This window comes from Festucalex cinctus, chromosome 7 (genome assembly GCF_051991245.1).
Source record: "Festucalex cinctus isolate MCC-2025b chromosome 7, RoL_Fcin_1.0, whole genome shotgun sequence".
NCBI classification, from domain to species: domain Eukaryota; kingdom Metazoa; phylum Chordata; class Actinopteri; order Syngnathiformes; family Syngnathidae; genus Festucalex; species Festucalex cinctus.
The window spans coordinates 14,514,494-14,534,330 of NC_135417.1; the positions used below are offsets into that span (position 1 = coordinate 14,514,494).

A 19,837-nucleotide genomic window follows, 5' to 3' on the forward strand; every position below is an offset into this window, starting at 1 on the left:
ACGTTGTTTTTCTCTTCTGAATTCAGACTGCATCGTTCAAATAACACATCCCTCCTGTAATTCCACAAAATGGCGGCTAGAGGGTAGTGATGTATCAATAATTAATCGTTTCGGCTCCCATAATTCCTCCAAAATTATCCATATTTTATAACAATTATAATAAAATAAAATAAATATATAAAAACTAATGTGAAAATATCATGACTAATGACAGTCATAACTAAAACACTAGAAAAATAAGTTAGGCCATTTGAACTTTTTGTTATTTTATCATTCTTTGATCCAAACAATTACATACTTAAAATGTCATTCATAAATATGTTACACCGCGTTTTGATGCCTATTTTTCCTGAGGTTACGAGACTACATTACCCACAAGCCTCCGTTTACGTTGCCGAATACGTCACTACACTAATCCGCTGGCAAAATCCAACATGGACGAGACTATGGCTGTTGAAAAGAGCCCGGTATGAATTCGCCACTTTGTTTCATGTGTTGTACTTACATTGACCAAGCCTCGATGTCTTCATTGCATATGTCAAAGCGTTTAATTGTAGATGCCACTTTATTTTTTCTAAACTGTCTTTATTGCCTCATACTCTGTTAATAATGCCCGGAAACGTAAAGCTGCCAATTCATTCTGGGTGATCGCTATGTCATGCAAATTAGCCGCTAGCGTTAGCCCGGTGCTAATAGACTATTCTGCGTTAATATATTGTACACAAACATATTGCGAATGTTGAAGGCCAAAGTATATTAGTTGGTTGATGAGTCGGAAAAAGAGAAATTGTTCATTTTCCACGCTGTCAAATGGAGCTTGTTATCAGCTAGCCGTGGCTAACGAAGCCACTATTCAAACTTGATAACGTGGACATCAATGTTCATTTAACAATTTCTGCTATAGTTTGTTTTAATAAGTACTTGTTCGAGCTGAATCTTATAGCCTTAGTATCTTTCCATTGCTGTACTATCCCCTTAAAGAATTTGTCAATGACATTGTCATTATTCAAAACTATATTTGGACTTTGTTTACCTTCTGGGATTTGTTTTAGTTATCTGACCAAACAAACATTTTATCAACCCCCACAAAATAAATATTTTTGTGAAAATAAATGTTTCCCCGCGATTGGCTGGCAACCAGTTCAGGGTGTCCCCCGCCTACTGCCCAGAGCCATCTGAGATAGGCGCCAGCACCCCCCGCGACCCTAGTGAGGAATAAGCGGTCAAGAAAATGGATGGATGGATAAATGTTTCCTCTTGGGGGAAAAAAAAATGTCCCTTTTGTCAAAACAAATGTAAACAGGATCCTTAATAAATGAGCATTTAAAATGTTCAGCTCAGGGTGTACCTTGCCTCACACCCAAATTCAGCTGGGATGTGCTCCAGCTCACCTTTGACCCGAAAGAAGACAAGCAAATGAATGGATAGAAAATGCTTGGAAAAAAAGTGCTTATTTGTATCCTTGTGTGGTGTTCCATTGACAGGAGGAAATGCCGGCGATCTTGAACTCCCGACCGCAGACCAGTCTGTCGTTCCTGGCACCAGAGCCAGAGGACCTGGAAGACCTTTACAGCAGATACAAGGTCAGAGAAGTCATCAATCTTAGGCTGGATTTATGCTGCGGGTGTAAGTGTCCAATTCAGATAGCTGAACCCTCCCCTTAGTTCCATGTACAAGTGATATGTATCCCAAACAGCTGTCATTACAAGAACCCCAATTGCATGTAAAGCAGCAAGACCAGGCCGTGACAACACAGCAGTAAACAGTACATAGATGTTACAAAATAAACATTTCATTGTTGTAGGCGTGGCCCCATTCTTTCCTTATTAAGTTAAATTATGGTGACTTCCAAATTGTTTAACTGCCGCTGTATGCAAGTATTCGGCTTTTTTGTATGATATGCACAATACGGTATGGTTTAATAGTTTGATATTGGCTCTATTAAAATCGGCAAAAATCTTTCACAATGTAACATAGTCAACAATAACACACAAGGAAAAAAACAACAAAATTTAACATATTTTTCTCTTGTAAAGTTAAATGCTAAAAACAGTCAGTGTTTTGCCTGCAATTCATATATTTTTAAGGGACCAAAAAATGTTTTTTTTTTTTTTTATGTTATTTAATTAATTATATGTATTTTTAATTGATCTGCTGGTTAATAGATTATCTGAAATATATTCTGCCAAATATTGATGTTGGCATTGGCTTCAAAAAGTCCATATCGGTTGAGCCCTAGTACACAGTAACACACCATTAGTTAAGATTTGCAGCGGATATGATTTTTAATGCATTTACTTGTCTTGATTGGGCAGATTTGCATGACAGCAAAATGCGCTTGCATTGTCAGATCTAAAAAGAATATTTGAATGCATTTCAGTTTAAGATATTTGATTCCGTGCTTTTTTAAAAAATATTTTTTAAAGATGTCATATTCCAACTGTGCCACTAGAGAGCAACAAATCGAAATTGTTACTTGAACCATGTAGTGTAATGTAAACCCAGCCTGGAGGATCTAGCAACGTCTTAAATGGTGTGCAATATTTCTTTGTAAAAATAGATTTTTTTTTTTTAATCAACAGTGTATGTCATATTCAGGAAAATTGTGGGACTCTTGAAACTCTGCCTTCGTTTGCAGAAGCTGCAGCAGGAGCTGGAGTTCCTGGAGGTGCAAGAGGAGTACATCAAGGATGAGCAGAAGAACCTGAAGAAGGAGTTCCTCCACGCGCAGGAGGAGGTGAAGAGGATACAGAGCATCCCGCTCGTCATCGGACAGTTCCTGGAGGCCGTCGACCAGAACACGGCCATCGTTGGCTCCACGACAGGTACGACGCAAAGAAGCAATCTCTGCAGAGGGTGTAAATTAGGAAAAAATAACAAAAATGTATAGCACACTCAGATTTAACCCCTTGAAAGCGTTCCTGCTGGCTCAAACTCAGGCAGAGATTTTGATATGTAGCCCACTTGTTTAAAAAAAAAACAAAAAAAAATCTGCCAAGTGCTTATATATATTTTAATTCTTAAACAAGATGTGTATTAAAAATAGATGAGGTCATGAATTATTTATCATAAGCATCTTTTGAGAGACAGCATGCGTACATTAAAAATAATTTATAATTGCGGCCATATATGCGTAATGAGTTCTTTCCCCCTCTCAGGGTCCAACTACTACGTGCGCATCCTGAGCACCATCGACCGCGAGTTGCTGAAACCCAACGCCTCGGTGGCGCTGCACAAACACAGCAACGCCCTCGTGGACGTGTTGCCCCCCGAAGCCGACAGCAGCATCATGATGCTCACCTCAGGTATTGGAAACACGACCACTCGTGTCACTGGGTTGTGTAACTTGAAGGTCGAAAACATCCAACATCCAAAATAATTGCCCAAATCATTTTTTTGCAAAAATTTTTTGCCTAAATAAATCATCGCCTCATGATGCAAATGGTTCATTTTTTTTGTGTTTCCTGAAAAAAAAAAAAAAGTAAAGAAAAAAGACTGAGACGATTATTTTAAGAAGTCATCGAAGTTGGTCGACTTTGGATTTGGTTACCGACCTTCGGATGGTAGGAGCAGAAACGAGAATTAAAAACTTCAAAAAATTAAAACCAGCACCATGGTGATCAATGCCAACAGGAAGTATAAACCTGCCAAAATGAAGCTTGATATGCGTGGTTATAAACAAGCCTCTCCTGCGGGAAGTAGATACCTTCCAAAATAAAACTCAGCCAGCTGCATAGCTATACACGATAATCTCACAGGAAGTGGAAACAAAATAAAGCCTACCGCTAATTTTTCCAACAGGAAGTAAAAACCTACCCAAATAAGACAAGCTACACATCTCAAAGCTATTATCTACAACAGGAAGTAGGAGCCTACCAAAATAAAATCAGCCACACAGCAGCAGGGATTCTAAAGTTTCGCAAGTTTCCCTGTCTCGGAAAATTAGAATACTGTGATAAAGTTCTTCATTTTCTGTAATCCAATTTTAAAAAAACAAAACAAAAATGCCATACATTCTGGATTCATAACAAATCAACTGAAATATTGCAAGCCTTTTTTTATTTTAATATTGCTTATTATGGCTTACAGCTTAAGAAAACTCAAGTATCCTATCTCTAAATATTAGAATATTTCCTCAGACCAAGTAAAAAAAGAAAAAAAAGAAAAAAAAAGTCATAATCAGCAATATTAAAACAATAAAAGGCTTGCAATATTTCACTTGATTTGTAATGAATCCAGAATGTATGGCATTTTTGCTTATTTGATTGCATTACAGAAAATAAAGGACTTTATCACAATATTCTAATTTTCTGAGACAGTCCTGTAGAAAAACAGGGACAGGCGATGGTTTCTGATGTGATGTAGAAACCTTCCAAAATAAAACAAGCTTCACATTATCAAGTAATCATCTCCAACAGGAAGTAGAAATCCAAAATGAACCCAGCCACATGACCGCAAGGTATTGTCTCCCATGGAAAGGGAAAAAAAACCCCCGAAACAAAACGGTCACTCTAGGTCAGGGGTGGCAAACTGCGGTCCTCGAGGGCCGGAGTCCTGCAGGTTTTATAGATTTCCCTACTCGTAGTGCAGCTGATTCCAATTAACAGGCTCGTTATCAGGCTTCTGCAGAGCTTGCTGATTAGCTGATCATGAATCAGCTGTGTTGAAGAAGGGAAATATCCAAAACCTGCAGGACTGCGGCCCTCGAGGACCAGATCCCGCCACCCCTGCTCTAGGTGATTATCTTTGACAGGAAGTTGAAACCTTTCAAAATAAAACCGGATATGAATTGTCAAGTTGTCGTTTGTAACAGTAAATCAAAACCTTTCAAATTAAATCCGCCAGGTAGTGACAAGTGATCTCTAACAGCAAGTAAACCGCTATGAAAATAAAACTTGCATGGTTTTAAGCCATCATCTCTAACAGGAAGTTGAAACCTGCTGAAATAAAAGTGATTACCTCCAACAGAAAGTAGCCACTAGGCTAAGTAATGACTAATGTGTCTTTTTTTTTTTCTTTTTCTTTTTTTTTCTCCTGTATTTGTGCCTATAGACCAGAAACCTGACGTAATGTATGCCGACATCGGAGGCATGGACATCCAGAAGCAAGAAGTTAGGGAGGCGGTGGAGCTTCCACTCACGCATTTTGAGCTCTATAAGCAGGTCCCACTCACTCACACACCACACCAGTCTGATGTCTGAGTACAGCATAAAGTAACCAACCATTTTCTCTCTCTCTCTCTCTCTCTCTCTCTCTCTCAGATTGGTATCGACCCACCCAGAGGGGTCCTCATGTACGGCCCTCCAGGTTGCGGCAAGACCATGTTGGCCAAAGCCGTGGCACACCATACCACAGGTGTGTACGCACATGATGTCATCATTTAAACTAACACCAGAAACAATGGCTCTCAAACTTTCCACACCAAGTGCCATGTCACTGTTGTTGTTGTTTTGTCGTCTCTTCTGAGTCCAGATTAATTAAATGTTTAATGGTGAGTGTTATTTTAGTCAGTGTGTTGATCCTGTGCTTTCGCCTCCCCCCTGCAGCGGCGTTCATCCGAGTGGTGGGCTCCGAGTTTGTGCAGAAGTACCTGGGCGAGGGCCCCCGCATGGTGCGCGACGTCTTCCGCCTAGCCAAGGAGAACGCGCCCGCCATCATCTTCATCGACGAGATCGACGCCATCGCCACCAAGCGATTCGACGCCCAGACCGGAGGTACTGCGACAACAAATGTCAATCAGGTGTCGTCGTCCGGTTCCAAACGGCCCACAGATCCAAGAAGACAAGCCCTCATTGTGTTTTTTGGTTTGTTTTTTTCTCTGCAGCTGACCGAGAAGTGCAAAGAATTCTGCTGGAGCTGCTTAATCAGATGGACGGTTTCGACCAGAACGTCAACGTCAAGGTGAGCCACCCCCCCCCCACACACACACACACACGCACACACACACGCACACTGAGGAAGCTTTTAACTAATTCCCCAATGGCCGCACCGTCTCGGTGGTGGTGTACTTGTGCCGCAGGTGATCATGGCCACCAACAGAGCAGATACGCTGGACCCGGCCCTGCTGCGTCCCGGCCGCCTGGACCGGAAGATCGAGTTCCCACTGCCCGACCGCCGGCAGAAGCGTCTCATCTTCTCCACCATCACCAGCAAAATGAACCTCTCCGAGGAAGTGGACCTGGAGGATTGTATCCCTTTTTTGGTGTTTGCGTGTTTGTTATTCCTTGCAAAATTTGTGCTTCTTTAACTCATTTGCTCCCAAAAACGTATAAATATGTATATATACGATATACAAAGACGTATTTATGTTTTTTTTTCCATGATTATTTTTTTATGCTAGAGCATACGGAAGGCTTTGATTCAGCCTCTCAACTGCAGAGAATGGGTGAAGCAATGGTAGTAATTAACGGACAACAGGTGGCAGCAGAGTATAAGAGATCAACCAGGGCCATGATGAAAACAAGCTGTTTCCCCTTAGTTCTAAACATATTTGTGAATAATGATGAAACTTAGCTATATACTAATGCTAATTGTTGCAAAACGGAAACAGATAGAAATATTTTTTTCCTAAAGAAATAAGAGACGCTAATCTTTCTTTTGGTAGGGTCCATGTTTTTATAGCAATAGGACACAATATTTTGTGGGCCTTGCAAAATCAGTCAAAATCCAGTAAAACAGCTGGGTTGCTTCAGTGAAAATGGCTTGCAGTGAAATTAATGGGAAAGTCAAACGCCCCCCCCCCCCCCAAAAAAAAAAAAAGATTCTCGTGAATGTTGACGTTTTATTCATTTGTGATGTAAGCACGAGATTGTTAGTGGTAAGAAAATCACCCACAGTGATGTCACATGGGTTCGGTGAATTGTATCAACGTGGCGGTGACACCTTGTTATGCAACTAGATTGCCAGCCAACCCTTAACCGGTTTTACAGACGTGGCCCGACCAGACAAGATCTCTGGAGCTGACATCAACTCCATCTGCCAAGAGGTGTGTAGGCGAGCAACCTGATCAACGTTGGTAAATATCAACTCGGATGCACAATCAATATCAATATTGATGTCTTTGTTCCCCGTCCATCTTAAGGCCGGCATGTTGGCCGTCCGCGAGAACCGCTACATCGTCCTGGCCAAAGACTTTGAAAAGGCCTACAAGACGGTCATCAAAAAGGATGAGCAGGAGCACGAGTTCTACAAGTAGAGAGAGTGGAAAAACATTTGTGTCTGTAGCTGCCATGTGTCATTTACATTTTTGTTCACTTGGACTGAACAAAGTCACTGCTGCAAAAGGCCTAATAATAAGTAAGCCTCATGTGACCGAAATTGTGTTGTTGTTTTTTGTACAGACACTCTTCTGGTTCCGAAAAAAAAAGTCAGGCTTTACCAATAGTCAGGTTGCATCTATATACAAGTATATGACTTAAATACCCATTAAAAATGTTTTCCATAAAAGGTGAACATGTCTCTCTTTTAATTTGATTTGGATTGAGTTTGTGTAATTGTGCAACTACTCATTATTTGCTTTTTTAAATGGAAGAAAAGCTCAATATTGTGGTTGTTTATTGTGTCACACTGATAATCACCCCCCTCCAAAAAAAAAAAAAAAAAGTCAAAGAAGAAATTTGGATACATGGTGTTATCACATGGGTTAGGGTTGATAAAAAATTCCTTATTTTAACGTCATGGAAGTTCACCCCAAATGTAGACACAGGATGATGGGACATGGCTCAAGGAACTAACTATATACAGTCTTTGTATGTCAAGTCATCTTTATTTATATTGTGCTTTCAAACAGCCTTAGATCAACGGTATACTGTAATTAAGAAGGGGGGAATACAAATTTGACTTTGTCACTGATAAGAAATCCTCTCTAAATGTTGACACATATGTGATGGCACATGGGTCAACCAATGAATGGGATCAAAGTACAAGGAACTATTGTTTGTGTATGCCTAATGAGTGAATGAGAATTTGACAGTTTGAGTGCTCATAAAGTTTCCTCTATTATTGACACATGGAGGGAGGACATTCGCCAATGAATGGGAGTGATGTTTTATTATTAAGTGTTATTTAATATCTACTAATGAATGGAGAAAAATCAACGTGATTGGAAATGAGTGAATCAATAGGCGAGGATCAAGTTCAAAATGTTGAAACAGGGTAATGGTTGTAAAACAATTAACAGGACTAAAGTGGAATGTTCATTGAAGTACGTACGCTGTCTGTAAATGTAAGTAAATAATAGACATACTGTACTTTACACAAAATTAAATACTACGTACTTTAATTTAAAAAAATAATAATTTTAAAAAAATCAATAATCCACCCTAAATGTTGACGTGTAGTGCTGGGACATGGGCAATGGGATTAAACTGGTACATTCAATAAGCTACGGCTAAAATGCATTGTAACCCAAATATAACGAACGCATGGAAATTTTAAATATGACCCAAAAACACAACAGTACAGTTACAGACATTTAAAACTTTTCTTGCGTTTCCAAAATCAGATATCGGTGATATTCTGACTTTTCTCACGTTTACATTGCACTCTAAACTTGATTTCACTGCTAATTTATTTATTTTCCATTCTCAAAAAGCTATTTACAGTTCATTTCATTTAATTATGCATTTCCTGTTCACTCCTACAAAGAGATTACACACCTTATGACTCTTGCAATACTTGTACTTCATGACAAAGTAGAAAAAAGAAAACAAAACGTGCATTCATTCATTCAACGTGTGATGAAAAAAGGGGGGGGGAGGAACGAACCAAGCAACCCTCATCAACATTAATTAGCCCAGTGTGAGTCTCCAAAACATATCACCAGCACGGCATGAGCTCGTTTTGCAAGGCAATATCCAGCATCTGTCATCCATGGACTCTTATACGGAGCATGCCGACTACCTAGGTAAGCATTTAAAGGAGAATTAGGGCTCACACTAATGACTTTTTTTTTTTTTTAAATCGACTTTCCTTCTCATATTTTTAACGACTAATCGACTTTTTATTATTATTATTATTATTATTATCAGTAGAACAATACTTAAAAGTTACTCTCCCATCATTCACAATAGACCTGATAAAATGGTATTTTATGTCCACGTGTTTACATCTCTTTCTGTAAACTGGATTCGTGGCAAGAGCGATTGTCCCGATTGTCATCATGTATGTCAAAACATTGTAGTACCTTGTTTATGTACTTTTATTGTAACATTTTTATACATCCATCAGTTTGTTTAAAATCAATATCCATTTTCTGGCTGTAACCTTTTGACACAAATCGTGCTTTGTACTAATTGTCTCTGCTATTTTCATCTCTTAATAGAAGATACCCATTTTGGACAAGTTTGGCTTCTCTGTTACGAGCTGGTAAGGAGTCTTTCGTGTACGTCTGTTAAAGCATCTGTTGCGTACCATTGCTGCAGTTTGTACTGCGTAGTGCCATAAGTATTAAGGTAGCCCGCTTTCTGCTATCATGCATCTGATACCCATCTCAAAAAGTGTGCGCCAACCTCTCTCCGTAGTCCCGTTCTGGTGTGGAGAATATGGGGCTGACGTTTCATATCTTATTCTATTTTTCCTTAACCACATTCTGCAGTTTGAGAACATCATCATAATTGCAGTGGGCTAATATCTGATGCCATGTGTGAATATCGTGGCATGCATTCAACTTGGGGCGGCACGGTGGATGAGTGGTTAGCACGTCCGCCACCCAGTTCGACTGCACCATGTCTTCTGTTGACACCCTTTTGCACGATGCCCTTTGGGTCGTCTTCATTACTCTGTCACTTGACTCAGCCGCATGAATCTTTTCTATCTTTTCAAAACTTCGCAGCTTAGTTTTGAAATCAGCAAACGTGATGTCATCCTCTGTATGTGCCACATGTATTGCGGATGGCTTAAAACTTTCAGGTAGTCCCTTCAAGACCATGGCTACTAATAAACCATCTCCCAACGTTTCACCTGCATTTCTCAATGCTGTGATGGCGGTTTCAGCTCTGATGACGTTGTCCATTATGCTTTCATCATCTCCCTTCTGCAGTGAATTAACCATAGTGTACAGGATTGTCCATTTCCGGCATAATACTCCCTTAATATTTTCAAAGCTTTTCTTCCGTCATTTTGCGCATCCCTCATAATTAATGAGAGGCTTTTGTCATCGAGGAGTTGAATCTTTTCTGTGTATGCTTCAGCATTTTTCTTTTCGTCTGTTGCTCTTGCAGCGTCGGTCGTTGGTTCTTCCAGCACAGTTTCTTTCAGCCCGATTAGTTGAAGTTACACAACCGTAAGATCATATTAGCGTAGAGGCCATTAAAAAATAAAAAATAAAAAACTTACTTGGTCAATGCAATAATGACAAATGTCATTTCCCCGTACAAATATTGTCAGAAGTTTCCAGTCCATGTCAAAGTTCACTTCCTGTGCGACAGCAAAATGATTAGCGCTCAATCACAACAACCACATGAATGTACTTGTTGGCGTTCTCACTTTGTGTTCCCGCATGGCCTTGATGAGAACTTTGGGATATCCCTGTGACACACCAGACAGAAGCAAAAATCATCGAAGACGCTCTTTAGTCAGATCCTCCAGTTCTTTTAAGAAGTCAATGTTAGCACGTACGAGGTCTTGGCTCCCGCCACAGCCATGTGGAAGCCCTTCTGTCTTGAACCTTGACCTTTGGAGAACATTGTTTTTGTTTTTCTGTGTTTTACAGCCCGTGGCAGGTGGTAACCCACTTCCTGTCTACCCAGTAGGACCGGTAGTCGTTCCCCCGCTGCAGGCGGTTACTATGGAAGAGTAGCAGAGGGGACACCTGCGGAAGGAGCTCAGCAGGGGGTGACCAGCACACCATGCGGCACCGGCATCACCCACTCTCGCCACTCACAAATTGGAACAAAAGTTCATTTTTGAAATATTTGGAACATATTTAACCCGCAACAAGGAATGCAGTGAACAATGGCGGAATGATTATTTTTTTCCCCCTTCTTTGGAATATCTTTGCTATTAGTCTGGTTGGTGGTCTCCCTGAGAGAGAGCCCACCTAAAGTGCCTTCTACTTTGCATTACAAGATTTGTCTACCATTTGACTTTACATCCTCCACTAACTTCTCCAAACTACCCCTCGAACACCCGATAGGCCGCAGACTTTTTGTGCCCGTCGCCCCCACCATGGTCGCGCTGCAGTCCAAATGGCGTTACCTGTTCATGTTTCTGGGCATCCAGCTGGTGGTCATGGCGCTGCTCTCCCGGGAGGGCTACCAGAAGAGGGTCACCTACTTCATCCGCATCTTCCGCAAGTCGGACAGCAGCGCCGCGCCGCCTCGCAACCACACGGCCGCCGATGTTCCCCTAGGCAACGTGTACGCTAACCTCTCCCAGCTGTCCAAGGCGCAGAACAATGGAGAGGTCTACTACTGTCCCAAGACGTCGCCTCTCTTAGGTGAGTGGCCAACATTTTCTGTTCTGTTTTGACTCAAACTGCCGCATACTGGACACTTTCACTGTTGCAAATGTGGCACCTTGGTAGCTAGTGTTTTTATCTTAAAATCCCAATCATAATAGGGTGACTCTCAAGGATGGCAAAGTTAGCCCAAAAAAGTTTGGTACTCATTTTTTTTCTCCCCTCTTCCTCAAAAAATCCTAAGAATCATTCGCTGAATGAATGTGGTTCCCTATTATGAATCAGAATCAGAATAGAATTATATTGCCATGTAAGAGATTAAATTTCACCTTACTAGGAATTTGTCTTGGTAACTGGTGCATACATGGGACGGACAAGCATCAAAATGACAACACAACATTTAGGTCAAAGATTTAAAAAATAAATAAATCTGGGAAAATTAGTGTAACGTAACTTGTTGCCAAATTTTGTACCTTATCTTAAAAATGTGATTGTAGCTAGTTGGTTACATGGGATTCCTTAGTCTATCAAAAATTAGTGCAAGAACCTTGTTGCACGTAGTTTCCCCCCACCCCCACCACCCTAAAATTCTGATTGTCACTCGTTGTCAGGGTGGAGTTCCCTTAGCTAGCAAAGTTAGTGCAAAATTGCCACTTGGGTGTGTGTGCCCATTAGCTAAAAATCCTGAACTATCATTAGTTGACTGATGTTCCCAATGCTGACTCATGAGAATACAATGTAAGACAATATGGTAGTTTGAGAGCAAGTATTTTTCCGTCTAAAATAAATAAATTAATCCTGATCATCCACGAGTTAACTGCGTGAGATTCCCCATGCATAGTAAATTGGTGTAATCATACAAATGGTATACCAGCATGTTTTCTACTTAAATGGTCTCCCGCCTCCCCCATCTAAAAATATGGAATGTCACAAGTTAATGGAGTGAGGTTCCCTAGGCTGGCTAAGAACTACTCATGACCAAATTTGGTATTTACCTTTTTAGAAACTAGTGCTTGGTTCTTTTAATGAGGATTTGATTCATATCTCCTTTTGTTTCATTTCCTATGTGTTCAACGTTAAGTCCATGCCACACACTTGTCACACACAACCTTTAAGATTCTCCTTGTTCATGTTTGCTCTTTGCAAAATATTGTTGAACATGTATTTCCTTTTGGGTTGCCGGTGATATCACACAAAACTCAAAACGAACCTTGATCACCTGGAAGTATGCATCATGCAGTAGAAACTTCTCAGAAGCCAACGTTGGGTTGACGTGAGATTGGAATTTGGTGTGTTGGGTAGGTGACGGTAATAATTAAAATTCTTGAAAGTGGTTTGACGTGTCGTTAGACCAGATTAGCTAGCAGGGCGAGATGTTGTCTGAGATGTTTCAGAACTGTTTGTCACAGCACACACTTGATGGAAAATCTAGAAACTGTTGTTTGTTGTATGAATTGTTGTTTCCAAAAGTTCTTTCCAATACTTAATTTTAGGGGTGTTAAAAAAAAAAAAAAAAATCGATTCGGCGATATATCGCGATACTACATCGCGCGATTCTCGAATCGATTCAATAAAAAAAAATCTTCGATTCAACGTCTTATCATCATTGCCTTTTTTTTTGTTTTGTTTTTTTGTGTGTGTGTGAATCGATTTTTAAACTTCCATTTTTAATGGAAAAATATTCAACAAAACGTCTGACTTCGGGTTAGGATTCACACCTTGAGCATGGAAGAATGTTATATGAACGGAACATTAAGCCTTAATATTTTATTTTAATGCTGTTCAAACATGAAACAGATTACAACCTCTATAAGACTGAAATTTCAGATAAATAAATAATACATTTTCATATAAATCTTACACTCTACAAGCTTACTGATTAGTATTTTCTAAATTTGAATGAAAAAAAATCGCAACAATCGACTTATAAATTCGTATCGGGATTAATCGGTATCGAATCGAATCGTGACCTGTGAATCGTGATACGAATCGAATCGTCAGGTACTAGGCAATTCACACCCCTACTTAATTTAAAGCTCCTCCTTCACTGTTTACATATATATTTAGCTCAACCTGTATTCATGTCTGTCTTTATACACTATTTGTCCATGTTGATCTTTTGATCCATCCACTTAATGATTACATCTTTTTCAGTCGGGCCGATCCACGTCAGCTTCCCGTCGGGCCTCACGCTGGCCGAGGTGCAGCGCAAGAACCCGCTGGTGGCACCCGGCGGGCGGTACCGGCCGCCCAACTGCGAAGCGCGCCACCGCACGGCCGTGATCATCCCGCACCGCCACCGGGAGCACCACCTGCGCTTCCTGCTCTACTACCTGCACCCGTTCCTGCAGCGTCAGCAGCTCAACTACGCCATCTATGTCATTCACCAGGTCAGTCATCCGTTCTCGTTCTCTGTGGTGCCTGTCTTCATTTGGGTCGCACGTGAGCTGGAGACTAACCTTGCTCTCGCAAGATGAATTTGCACGATATTTGTGAGTTCACAAGCTCTGGATAATTAGATAATTATCTTGTACGCTCCCGCTGTTAACTGCCGTTCGGCAAGCACAGAGTGACATTGTGTGAGGGGGTGGGACTAAACCAGGAAGCCAACGCCGACCCCGGAGCTAACAAACACACTAGGGCTGTCAAAGTTAAAGCGTTAATAGATTAATTAATCGCAGAAAAATGTTGCATTAATCACGTATTAACGCAGATTAATCGCACTATTTTTTTGACCGCACTTGAGCATTGAACATAACCGCGGATGGTTACATTGAAGGCTGAGCAGGTCAGTGATTATGTCAATGCACGGCATTTCCTACGCCTGTTGTTCCAAGATGAGCGGGGTGACTCCAGTGGGTGTGCTCGGTGGTAAATTTTGCTTTAAAATACACGCCGACGGGGACTTTAGATAAAACAAAAGTAATTTGCATTTAATTAATTAATAATTGCTGAATTGTAACCAGTTGATATGATGCTGTTACATTTTGAGCAATATACGCATGCATGCAATTGTGTACCTACATTTAATCAATGTTTGCAAATGACATTCATATCATAAAATGCGTTGTCAAAATATTACGGTATTTTGTATTTATTTTATATTACGCAAGTAAATTAGCTGATTAATCATGATTAATCAAAATTAAAAAGTGTGATTAATCAGGTTAAAAATTGTAATCGTTTGACAGCACGAAAACAAACCTAACATGGACGAATGGATGCTCCAATTAATTCTGTTCTTGCAGAATGACTCACCGTTTCCTTGTTGAATGTTGAACAGCGAGTGGCGCTTCGTGCATTTTGAGCTGGTAAGATGTTCGTGCTTTTCCCCCCTTCGACAAGAACGAACACGAAATTTTCACCTGTGGCCGTGATTGGTTAAAACAAATGTGTAGAATGTCGCATCGTCCAATCAGCTCGAATTATTGAACAGAATGTCCCGCCTTTCCCGATAAAATTACTGTGGAGAGATACTATTGCCAGGTTAGCTAGAGACTATGGTCGCCAGAGAATACAATACATGGTACACTCTGTTCTTTATTTCTTTTTTATTCCCCCCCCCCCCCCCCCCCCCCCCCACCTTGTGGAGGGACGATGTATGGACAAGAAATTACACTCACGAGCTAAATAAACAGATTATATCCCTGTGGCTGTACTAATTTCCTCCATCTAAAAAAATCTTTCCTCCGGTGTTCCCCAGGGCTCTGTCCTCGGGCAACATTTTGTTTATCTACGTTCTTCCTTTTGGGCATAAATTCCCAAAATGCAGCAGCTGTATAATTGGCTTTAAAACATTGATAGTTTGGGTGTCATCATCTTTATTTATATACCACTTTTAACCAGCCACACCTCACAGAATATATAATATAAAATGGAGGTGTTTATCTTTTTTGAAACTGTTTGTATTTGTGTCTCCCGTGCAGGCGGGCAACTACACCTTCAACCGGGCCAAGCTGATGAACGCCGGCTTCCGCGAGGCCATGCGCGAGGAGGACTGGGACTGTCTGTTCTTCCACGACGTCGACCTCATCCCCGAGGATGACCGCAACACATACGTGTGCGACACCAACCCCAAACACGCCGCCGTTGCCGTGGACAAGTTTGGCTACAAGTACGTCTCTTCTGTTCAACGCCGATGTTTTGATTCTGTTGATGGTGGTCCGTGTGTTGACATGTTTTACTCGGATCCTCGTAAAGCATTTAATAGCGTGTCTCATATTAAGCTTCTGCATATGCTGCTGCTTATTATATTGGTAGTAAATTTGCTTGAATGATTTCAGGTGTATCAGGAAGCAGTTTGTGACAATTGGAAATTCATTCAGAACTTGAGGTTACATCTGGTGTGCTTCAAGGGTCCATGTTTGGCCCCAACCTTTTCATTATCCATGTTAACAAATTTCGATTCATTGCAGCAATTTCTTCATTTAGATGATGCCAAACTTTTACGGCTATTTTAGTCTTTTTTTTTTTTTTAATTGGTTAAATATTTGATTCTAGAAATATTAGATAGCGACTGCCCCACTTATGGGTAAACATACAAAATTGGACCCAACTTTATGTGGTGCTCGCCCTGTAGGCTTCCATATCAGATGACCTTCGGAGGAGTGTCGGCTCTCACGCCTGCCCACTACCTCAAAATGAACGGCTTTCCCAACAACTACTGGGGCTGGGGCGGCGAGGACGACGACGTCGGCGTCAGGTAAGGACCCTCGGTGACGTAACAAACGTCAGCCGGATATTTTAGTAACAGGACCTCCACAAAACCGCCTCCGTCGTCAATTCACATTCCGAGCCGTGTCACGTGCTCTCGTCTTTCCCAGAGTGTCTCTGGCGGGAATGTTCATCACACGTCCGTCCCCGCAGGTGGGCCGCTACAAGATGATCAAACACGAGCTGGACAAGGGCAATGACGTCAACCCAAAGAGGTATGACAAATTGGACATATTTCAAAATGAGGAATTCACATTTGTTTGAAGGCTTCTTTTTTTTGTTTTCAATTGATTTTTTTTTTTTAAATAAATTTTAGTTTTTGAAAATAAAATTGTTATACAGTACTATGATTTATTTTAAATTGATTTCTTCGTTTAAATTTGACTTAATATTTATTTTAATTTAATTTATATTTGTAATAATATTTTACTATTTATACTTAATTATAATTAACTTTTTATTTATATAAATTAGATGATTTTTGCCTGATCTATTTTGATCTAGTTTTCATCTATGCAATTTGGATGATTTTAGTTTTTGAACATCAAATTGTTATACAGTGCGATTTATTTATTTTAAATAGAATTTTTTTTTGTTTAAATTTTTTTCTCAATAAAATATTTTAATTTATATATTATTTTAATATTTTTACTTAATTATAATTATCTATATAATTTAGATTATTTTTGCCTTTTTTTTTAATCTCTGCAATTTAGATGATTTTTGTCACCTAAGTCAAATTTTTATCACTTCATCTGGATCTCTAATAATGATAACTTTTCTATTGTTGTATGTATATAAGTATTTTTTAATTCCTTGTTTAATATCACTCGACAGTAGGTGTTTATTAAATAAACATCTATTTAACTTATTCTTTAATTTTCATGTTTTCGCTGATTTCTTAGCATGTTTCATGTATTTATTTATTTATTTATTTATTTATTAATTATTAAAAATGAGTTTTATTCATAGTAATTTTTGCGATTGTGTGCAGGTTCAACATGCTGGCCAAGACGCGTCAAACGTGGAAGCTGGACGGTATTAACACGGCCGAGTACCAAGTTCTGTCGAGGGAGTACTTGCCCCTCTACACCAACATCACCGTCGACATCGGCACCGAGGCTGGGCTGCGCCCGCTGCCCACCGCCAAGGCCGCCACTCTCAAAACTGACAAATAGACCGTCGTCACTTTTTTTTTTTTTGCCTTACTTGTCCTTTGCGGACTTGGCACGTATATATCCTGTATATTTTGAAAAATGATTATTATCAGCGGGCGGGTAGTCGAGTGGTTAGCACGTCCGCTTCCCAGTTCTGAGGTCTCCGGTTCGAGCCCAGGCTCGGACCTTCCTGGGTGGAGTTTGCATGTTCTCCCCGTGCCTGCGTGGGTCTTCTCCGGGTACTCCGGTCTCCTCCCACATTCCAAAGACATGCATGGCAGGTTAATTGGGCGCTCTGAATTGTCCCTAGGTGTGCGTGTGAGTGTGGATGGTTGTTCGTCTCTGTGTGCCCTGCGATTGGTTGGCAACCAGTCCAGGGTGTCCCCCGCCTACCGCCCAGAGCCAGCTGAGATAGGCGCCAGCACCCCCTGCGACCCTTGTGAGGAATAAGCGGTCAAGAAAATGGATGGATGGATGGATTATTATCAGCTTCTTGTGTGGCGTTGGACTCTGTGAGTTTATCAACAGCGCCACCATGTGCTTGCTGCTTAAACCTCCTGATGCCTTCCAGTATTTTTTCAAACCTATCTTCCACTATTGATGCGCCTTCAATGACTTTTTATTTTTCTTTTTTCGTGCATGTGATGCTGCTACAGTCAAATGATACGGCCTCGTTTACACGTTTTCCAGATAATCAATACTTCATGAGCATATCAACTCAACTCAACTCACTTTCACTCTCGACAGTGATTAACAGTTGAGCCCACAAGCCTTAGTTGTTGACTTTGTTGTGTTAAAAGGGTTGGACACAAGATGGCGGCCAAAGATTGCAGAAAATTGCTTGTCCAATTAATTAGTGGGGTGAGGAATCATTTAGAAACAAATTTAATATATATATATATATATGATCACAATTTTCATCAGTATCTTGAACACAGTTTGTTTTTTATTTTTTCTTACAGTTTTAGTGAGTAATTAAAAAAAAAAGTTTAATGCCTACAGAGAAGATTTAAAATTTAGAACATTTAGAATAATTCAAAAATTGATAGACTAAAAAGAGAAAAAGCTATATTCATTCAGAACGCATAAAAAAAAGTTTTTAAAAAATAGTCACAACAATTGCTCCAATTTGTTTTCAACCCTGAACCCTTTTTTTAATCTAAAAAAAAGAGACAACCTATTTTTCATCAATATGTCTAATACTAATACTTTTTTTTTTTTTATACCAGTTTAGTTCCCAGAAGTGAATGTGGAGAAAGTTCAATATTTTTCAATCAAAAAGTTGCAAAGAGGTAAATAAATTATCCATTTCTCTTGTGATACCCTTTCAACACGTACAAAAAAATTATTTAAAATTAGATCTTTTTTTCTTTTTTTTTTTTTACTTTTGAAGGATATTTTTGAAATGTTAATTTATTTTTTACTTTAAAAAAAATGCTTCTCAGTTGGAAAAAAAACTCATAACACACAAAAACAAAATATTTTAGTTTTCTGAAATGCAAAGAAAATGTATGTAAAATATTTTTGATTTTCTGCTTGGGAAAGAAAAACCTTACTTGCATCTGCCCACAACAAACAGTACATATTCGCCTTCCTTTCATGCAGTAAATGTCCCAATTAACACGTGCGCGATGCCTTTACATCCACCAAGCATACACATCAAGCATACCAAGTGTGTTTATACAAGATCATCTTCATCCACAATGTTGTAATCCGCGTCTCAGGAAGCCGCCAACCAAAGAATCTGGCCAAAACGTAGCTCAGATACCAGCTGGTATGGAAAGCTCTGTTGAGCATTTATTCCATTTCGTTCATATCCAGCTGAAGCTCCATATAATAGTATGCTCATTGTCCTCAATAGTAAGACAATTCAATGTCCAACTAGTAAGGACAAAGACTTTACTAGTACATGGACCTGAAAATGGTTACCAACGATAACGGAAAAATGCTCAAACTACTTTCGATCATAAATCAATGGTAATTGATTGATTTTGGCCTTGGCAACCTAATAAAGCCACTGTGCACGTTAGCAGGTCAGTGCACTGTAAAAAGTGTCTTAATGCTTTTTTTTTTTTTTTTTTTTTTTTTTTCTGGTGTGTGACGTTGCAGGTTAGTACCGGACTGGGACATTGTTAGCTCGTTCTGCTGATGGGTGTGAGTGCGTGTGTTCAGCACTCTCGAGGGGCCTTAAATTCTGTAATAAATCGATTATTCAAACGAGTTAATTTAAATTTGTGGCGTGTGATGTATCAGATTGTGTTTCAATTTTTTGTTGTTTTCTGGGGGGCGTGGTCAAAGATATTTAAACTTTTCTTGCGTTTCCAAAATCAGATATCGGTGATAGCCTGACTTTTCCCACGTTTACACTGCTCTCTAAACTTGATTTGGCCATTTTACTGCTGATTTAGTTTCCATTCGCAAACAGCTATTTACAGTTCATTTCATTGAAGTATTCACTTGCTGTTCACTCGTACAAAAAGACTCGTGACTTTTGCAATATTTGCAATACTTTATGGTAAAGAAGAAAAAAAGAAAACAAAACGTACGTTCAACGTGTGATGAAAAAAAA

At 39.8% G+C, this 19,837-nt stretch overlaps 2 protein-coding genes and 1 long non-coding RNA gene across 3 annotated transcripts; 2 read left to right on the plus strand and 1 right to left on the minus strand.

Moving 5' to 3' along the window:
* The first annotated feature begins 398 nt into the window (after nt 1-398).
* Nucleotides 399-7,452, plus strand: psmc4 (proteasome 26S subunit, ATPase 4). The gene is made up of 11 exons (XM_077526650.1): nt 399-467; nt 1,485-1,583; nt 2,639-2,825; nt 3,159-3,305; nt 5,053-5,162; nt 5,262-5,355; nt 5,547-5,714; nt 5,825-5,901; nt 6,020-6,188; nt 6,930-6,985; nt 7,082-7,452. The coding sequence occupies exons 1-11, from the start codon at nt 435-437 to the stop codon at nt 7,193-7,195; spliced, it is 1,254 nt and encodes a 417-aa protein (XP_077382776.1). The 5' UTR covers nt 399-434; the 3' UTR covers nt 7,196-7,452.
* A 305-nt stretch (nt 7,453-7,757) lies between these two features.
* Nucleotides 7,758-11,950, minus strand: LOC144022138 (uncharacterized). The gene is made up of 3 exons (XR_013284271.1): nt 10,618-11,950; nt 10,486-10,527; nt 7,758-10,416 (listed from the first exon to the last, which is right to left on the minus strand). It is a non-coding gene; the product is annotated as an uncharacterized LOC144022138 (long non-coding RNA).
* LOC144022134 (beta-1,4-galactosyltransferase 3-like) lies at nt 8,811-19,493 on the plus strand. Its single transcript, XM_077526655.1, has 8 exons — nt 8,811-8,905; nt 9,323-9,366; nt 10,712-11,437; nt 13,553-13,788; nt 15,325-15,512; nt 15,978-16,100; nt 16,222-16,326; nt 17,106-19,493. The coding sequence occupies exons 3-8, from the start codon at nt 11,167-11,169 to the stop codon at nt 17,287-17,289; spliced, it is 1,107 nt and encodes a 368-aa protein (XP_077382781.1). The 5' UTR covers nt 8,811-8,905; nt 9,323-9,366; nt 10,712-11,166; the 3' UTR covers nt 17,290-19,493.
* The last annotated feature ends 344 nt before the right edge of the window (nt 19,494-19,837 follow it).

Excerpts from the sequence above, each read along its gene's own strand:
- psmc4 (XM_077526650.1), top strand. The coding sequence starts at position 435 with ATGGACGAGACTATGGCTGTTGAAAAGAGCCCG. Across the intron at positions 468-1,484 it reads TGGCTGTTGAAAAGAGCCCG|GAGGAAATGCCGGCGATCTT; the intron begins GTATGAATTCGC and ends TTCCATTGACAG. Across the intron at positions 5,163-5,261 it reads ATTTTGAGCTCTATAAGCAG|ATTGGTATCGACCCACCCAG; the intron begins GTCCCACTCACT and ends TCTCTCTCTCAG.
- LOC144022134 (XM_077526655.1), top strand. The coding sequence starts at position 11,167 with ATGGTCGCGCTGCAGTCCAAATGGCGTTACCTGTTCATGTTTCTGGGC. Across the intron at positions 13,789-15,324 it reads CCATCTATGTCATTCACCAG|GCGGGCAACTACACCTTCAA; the intron begins GTCAGTCATCCG and ends TCTCCCGTGCAG. Across the intron at positions 16,101-16,221 it reads GACGACGACGTCGGCGTCAG|AGTGTCTCTGGCGGGAATGT; the intron begins GTAAGGACCCTC and ends CGTCTTTCCCAG.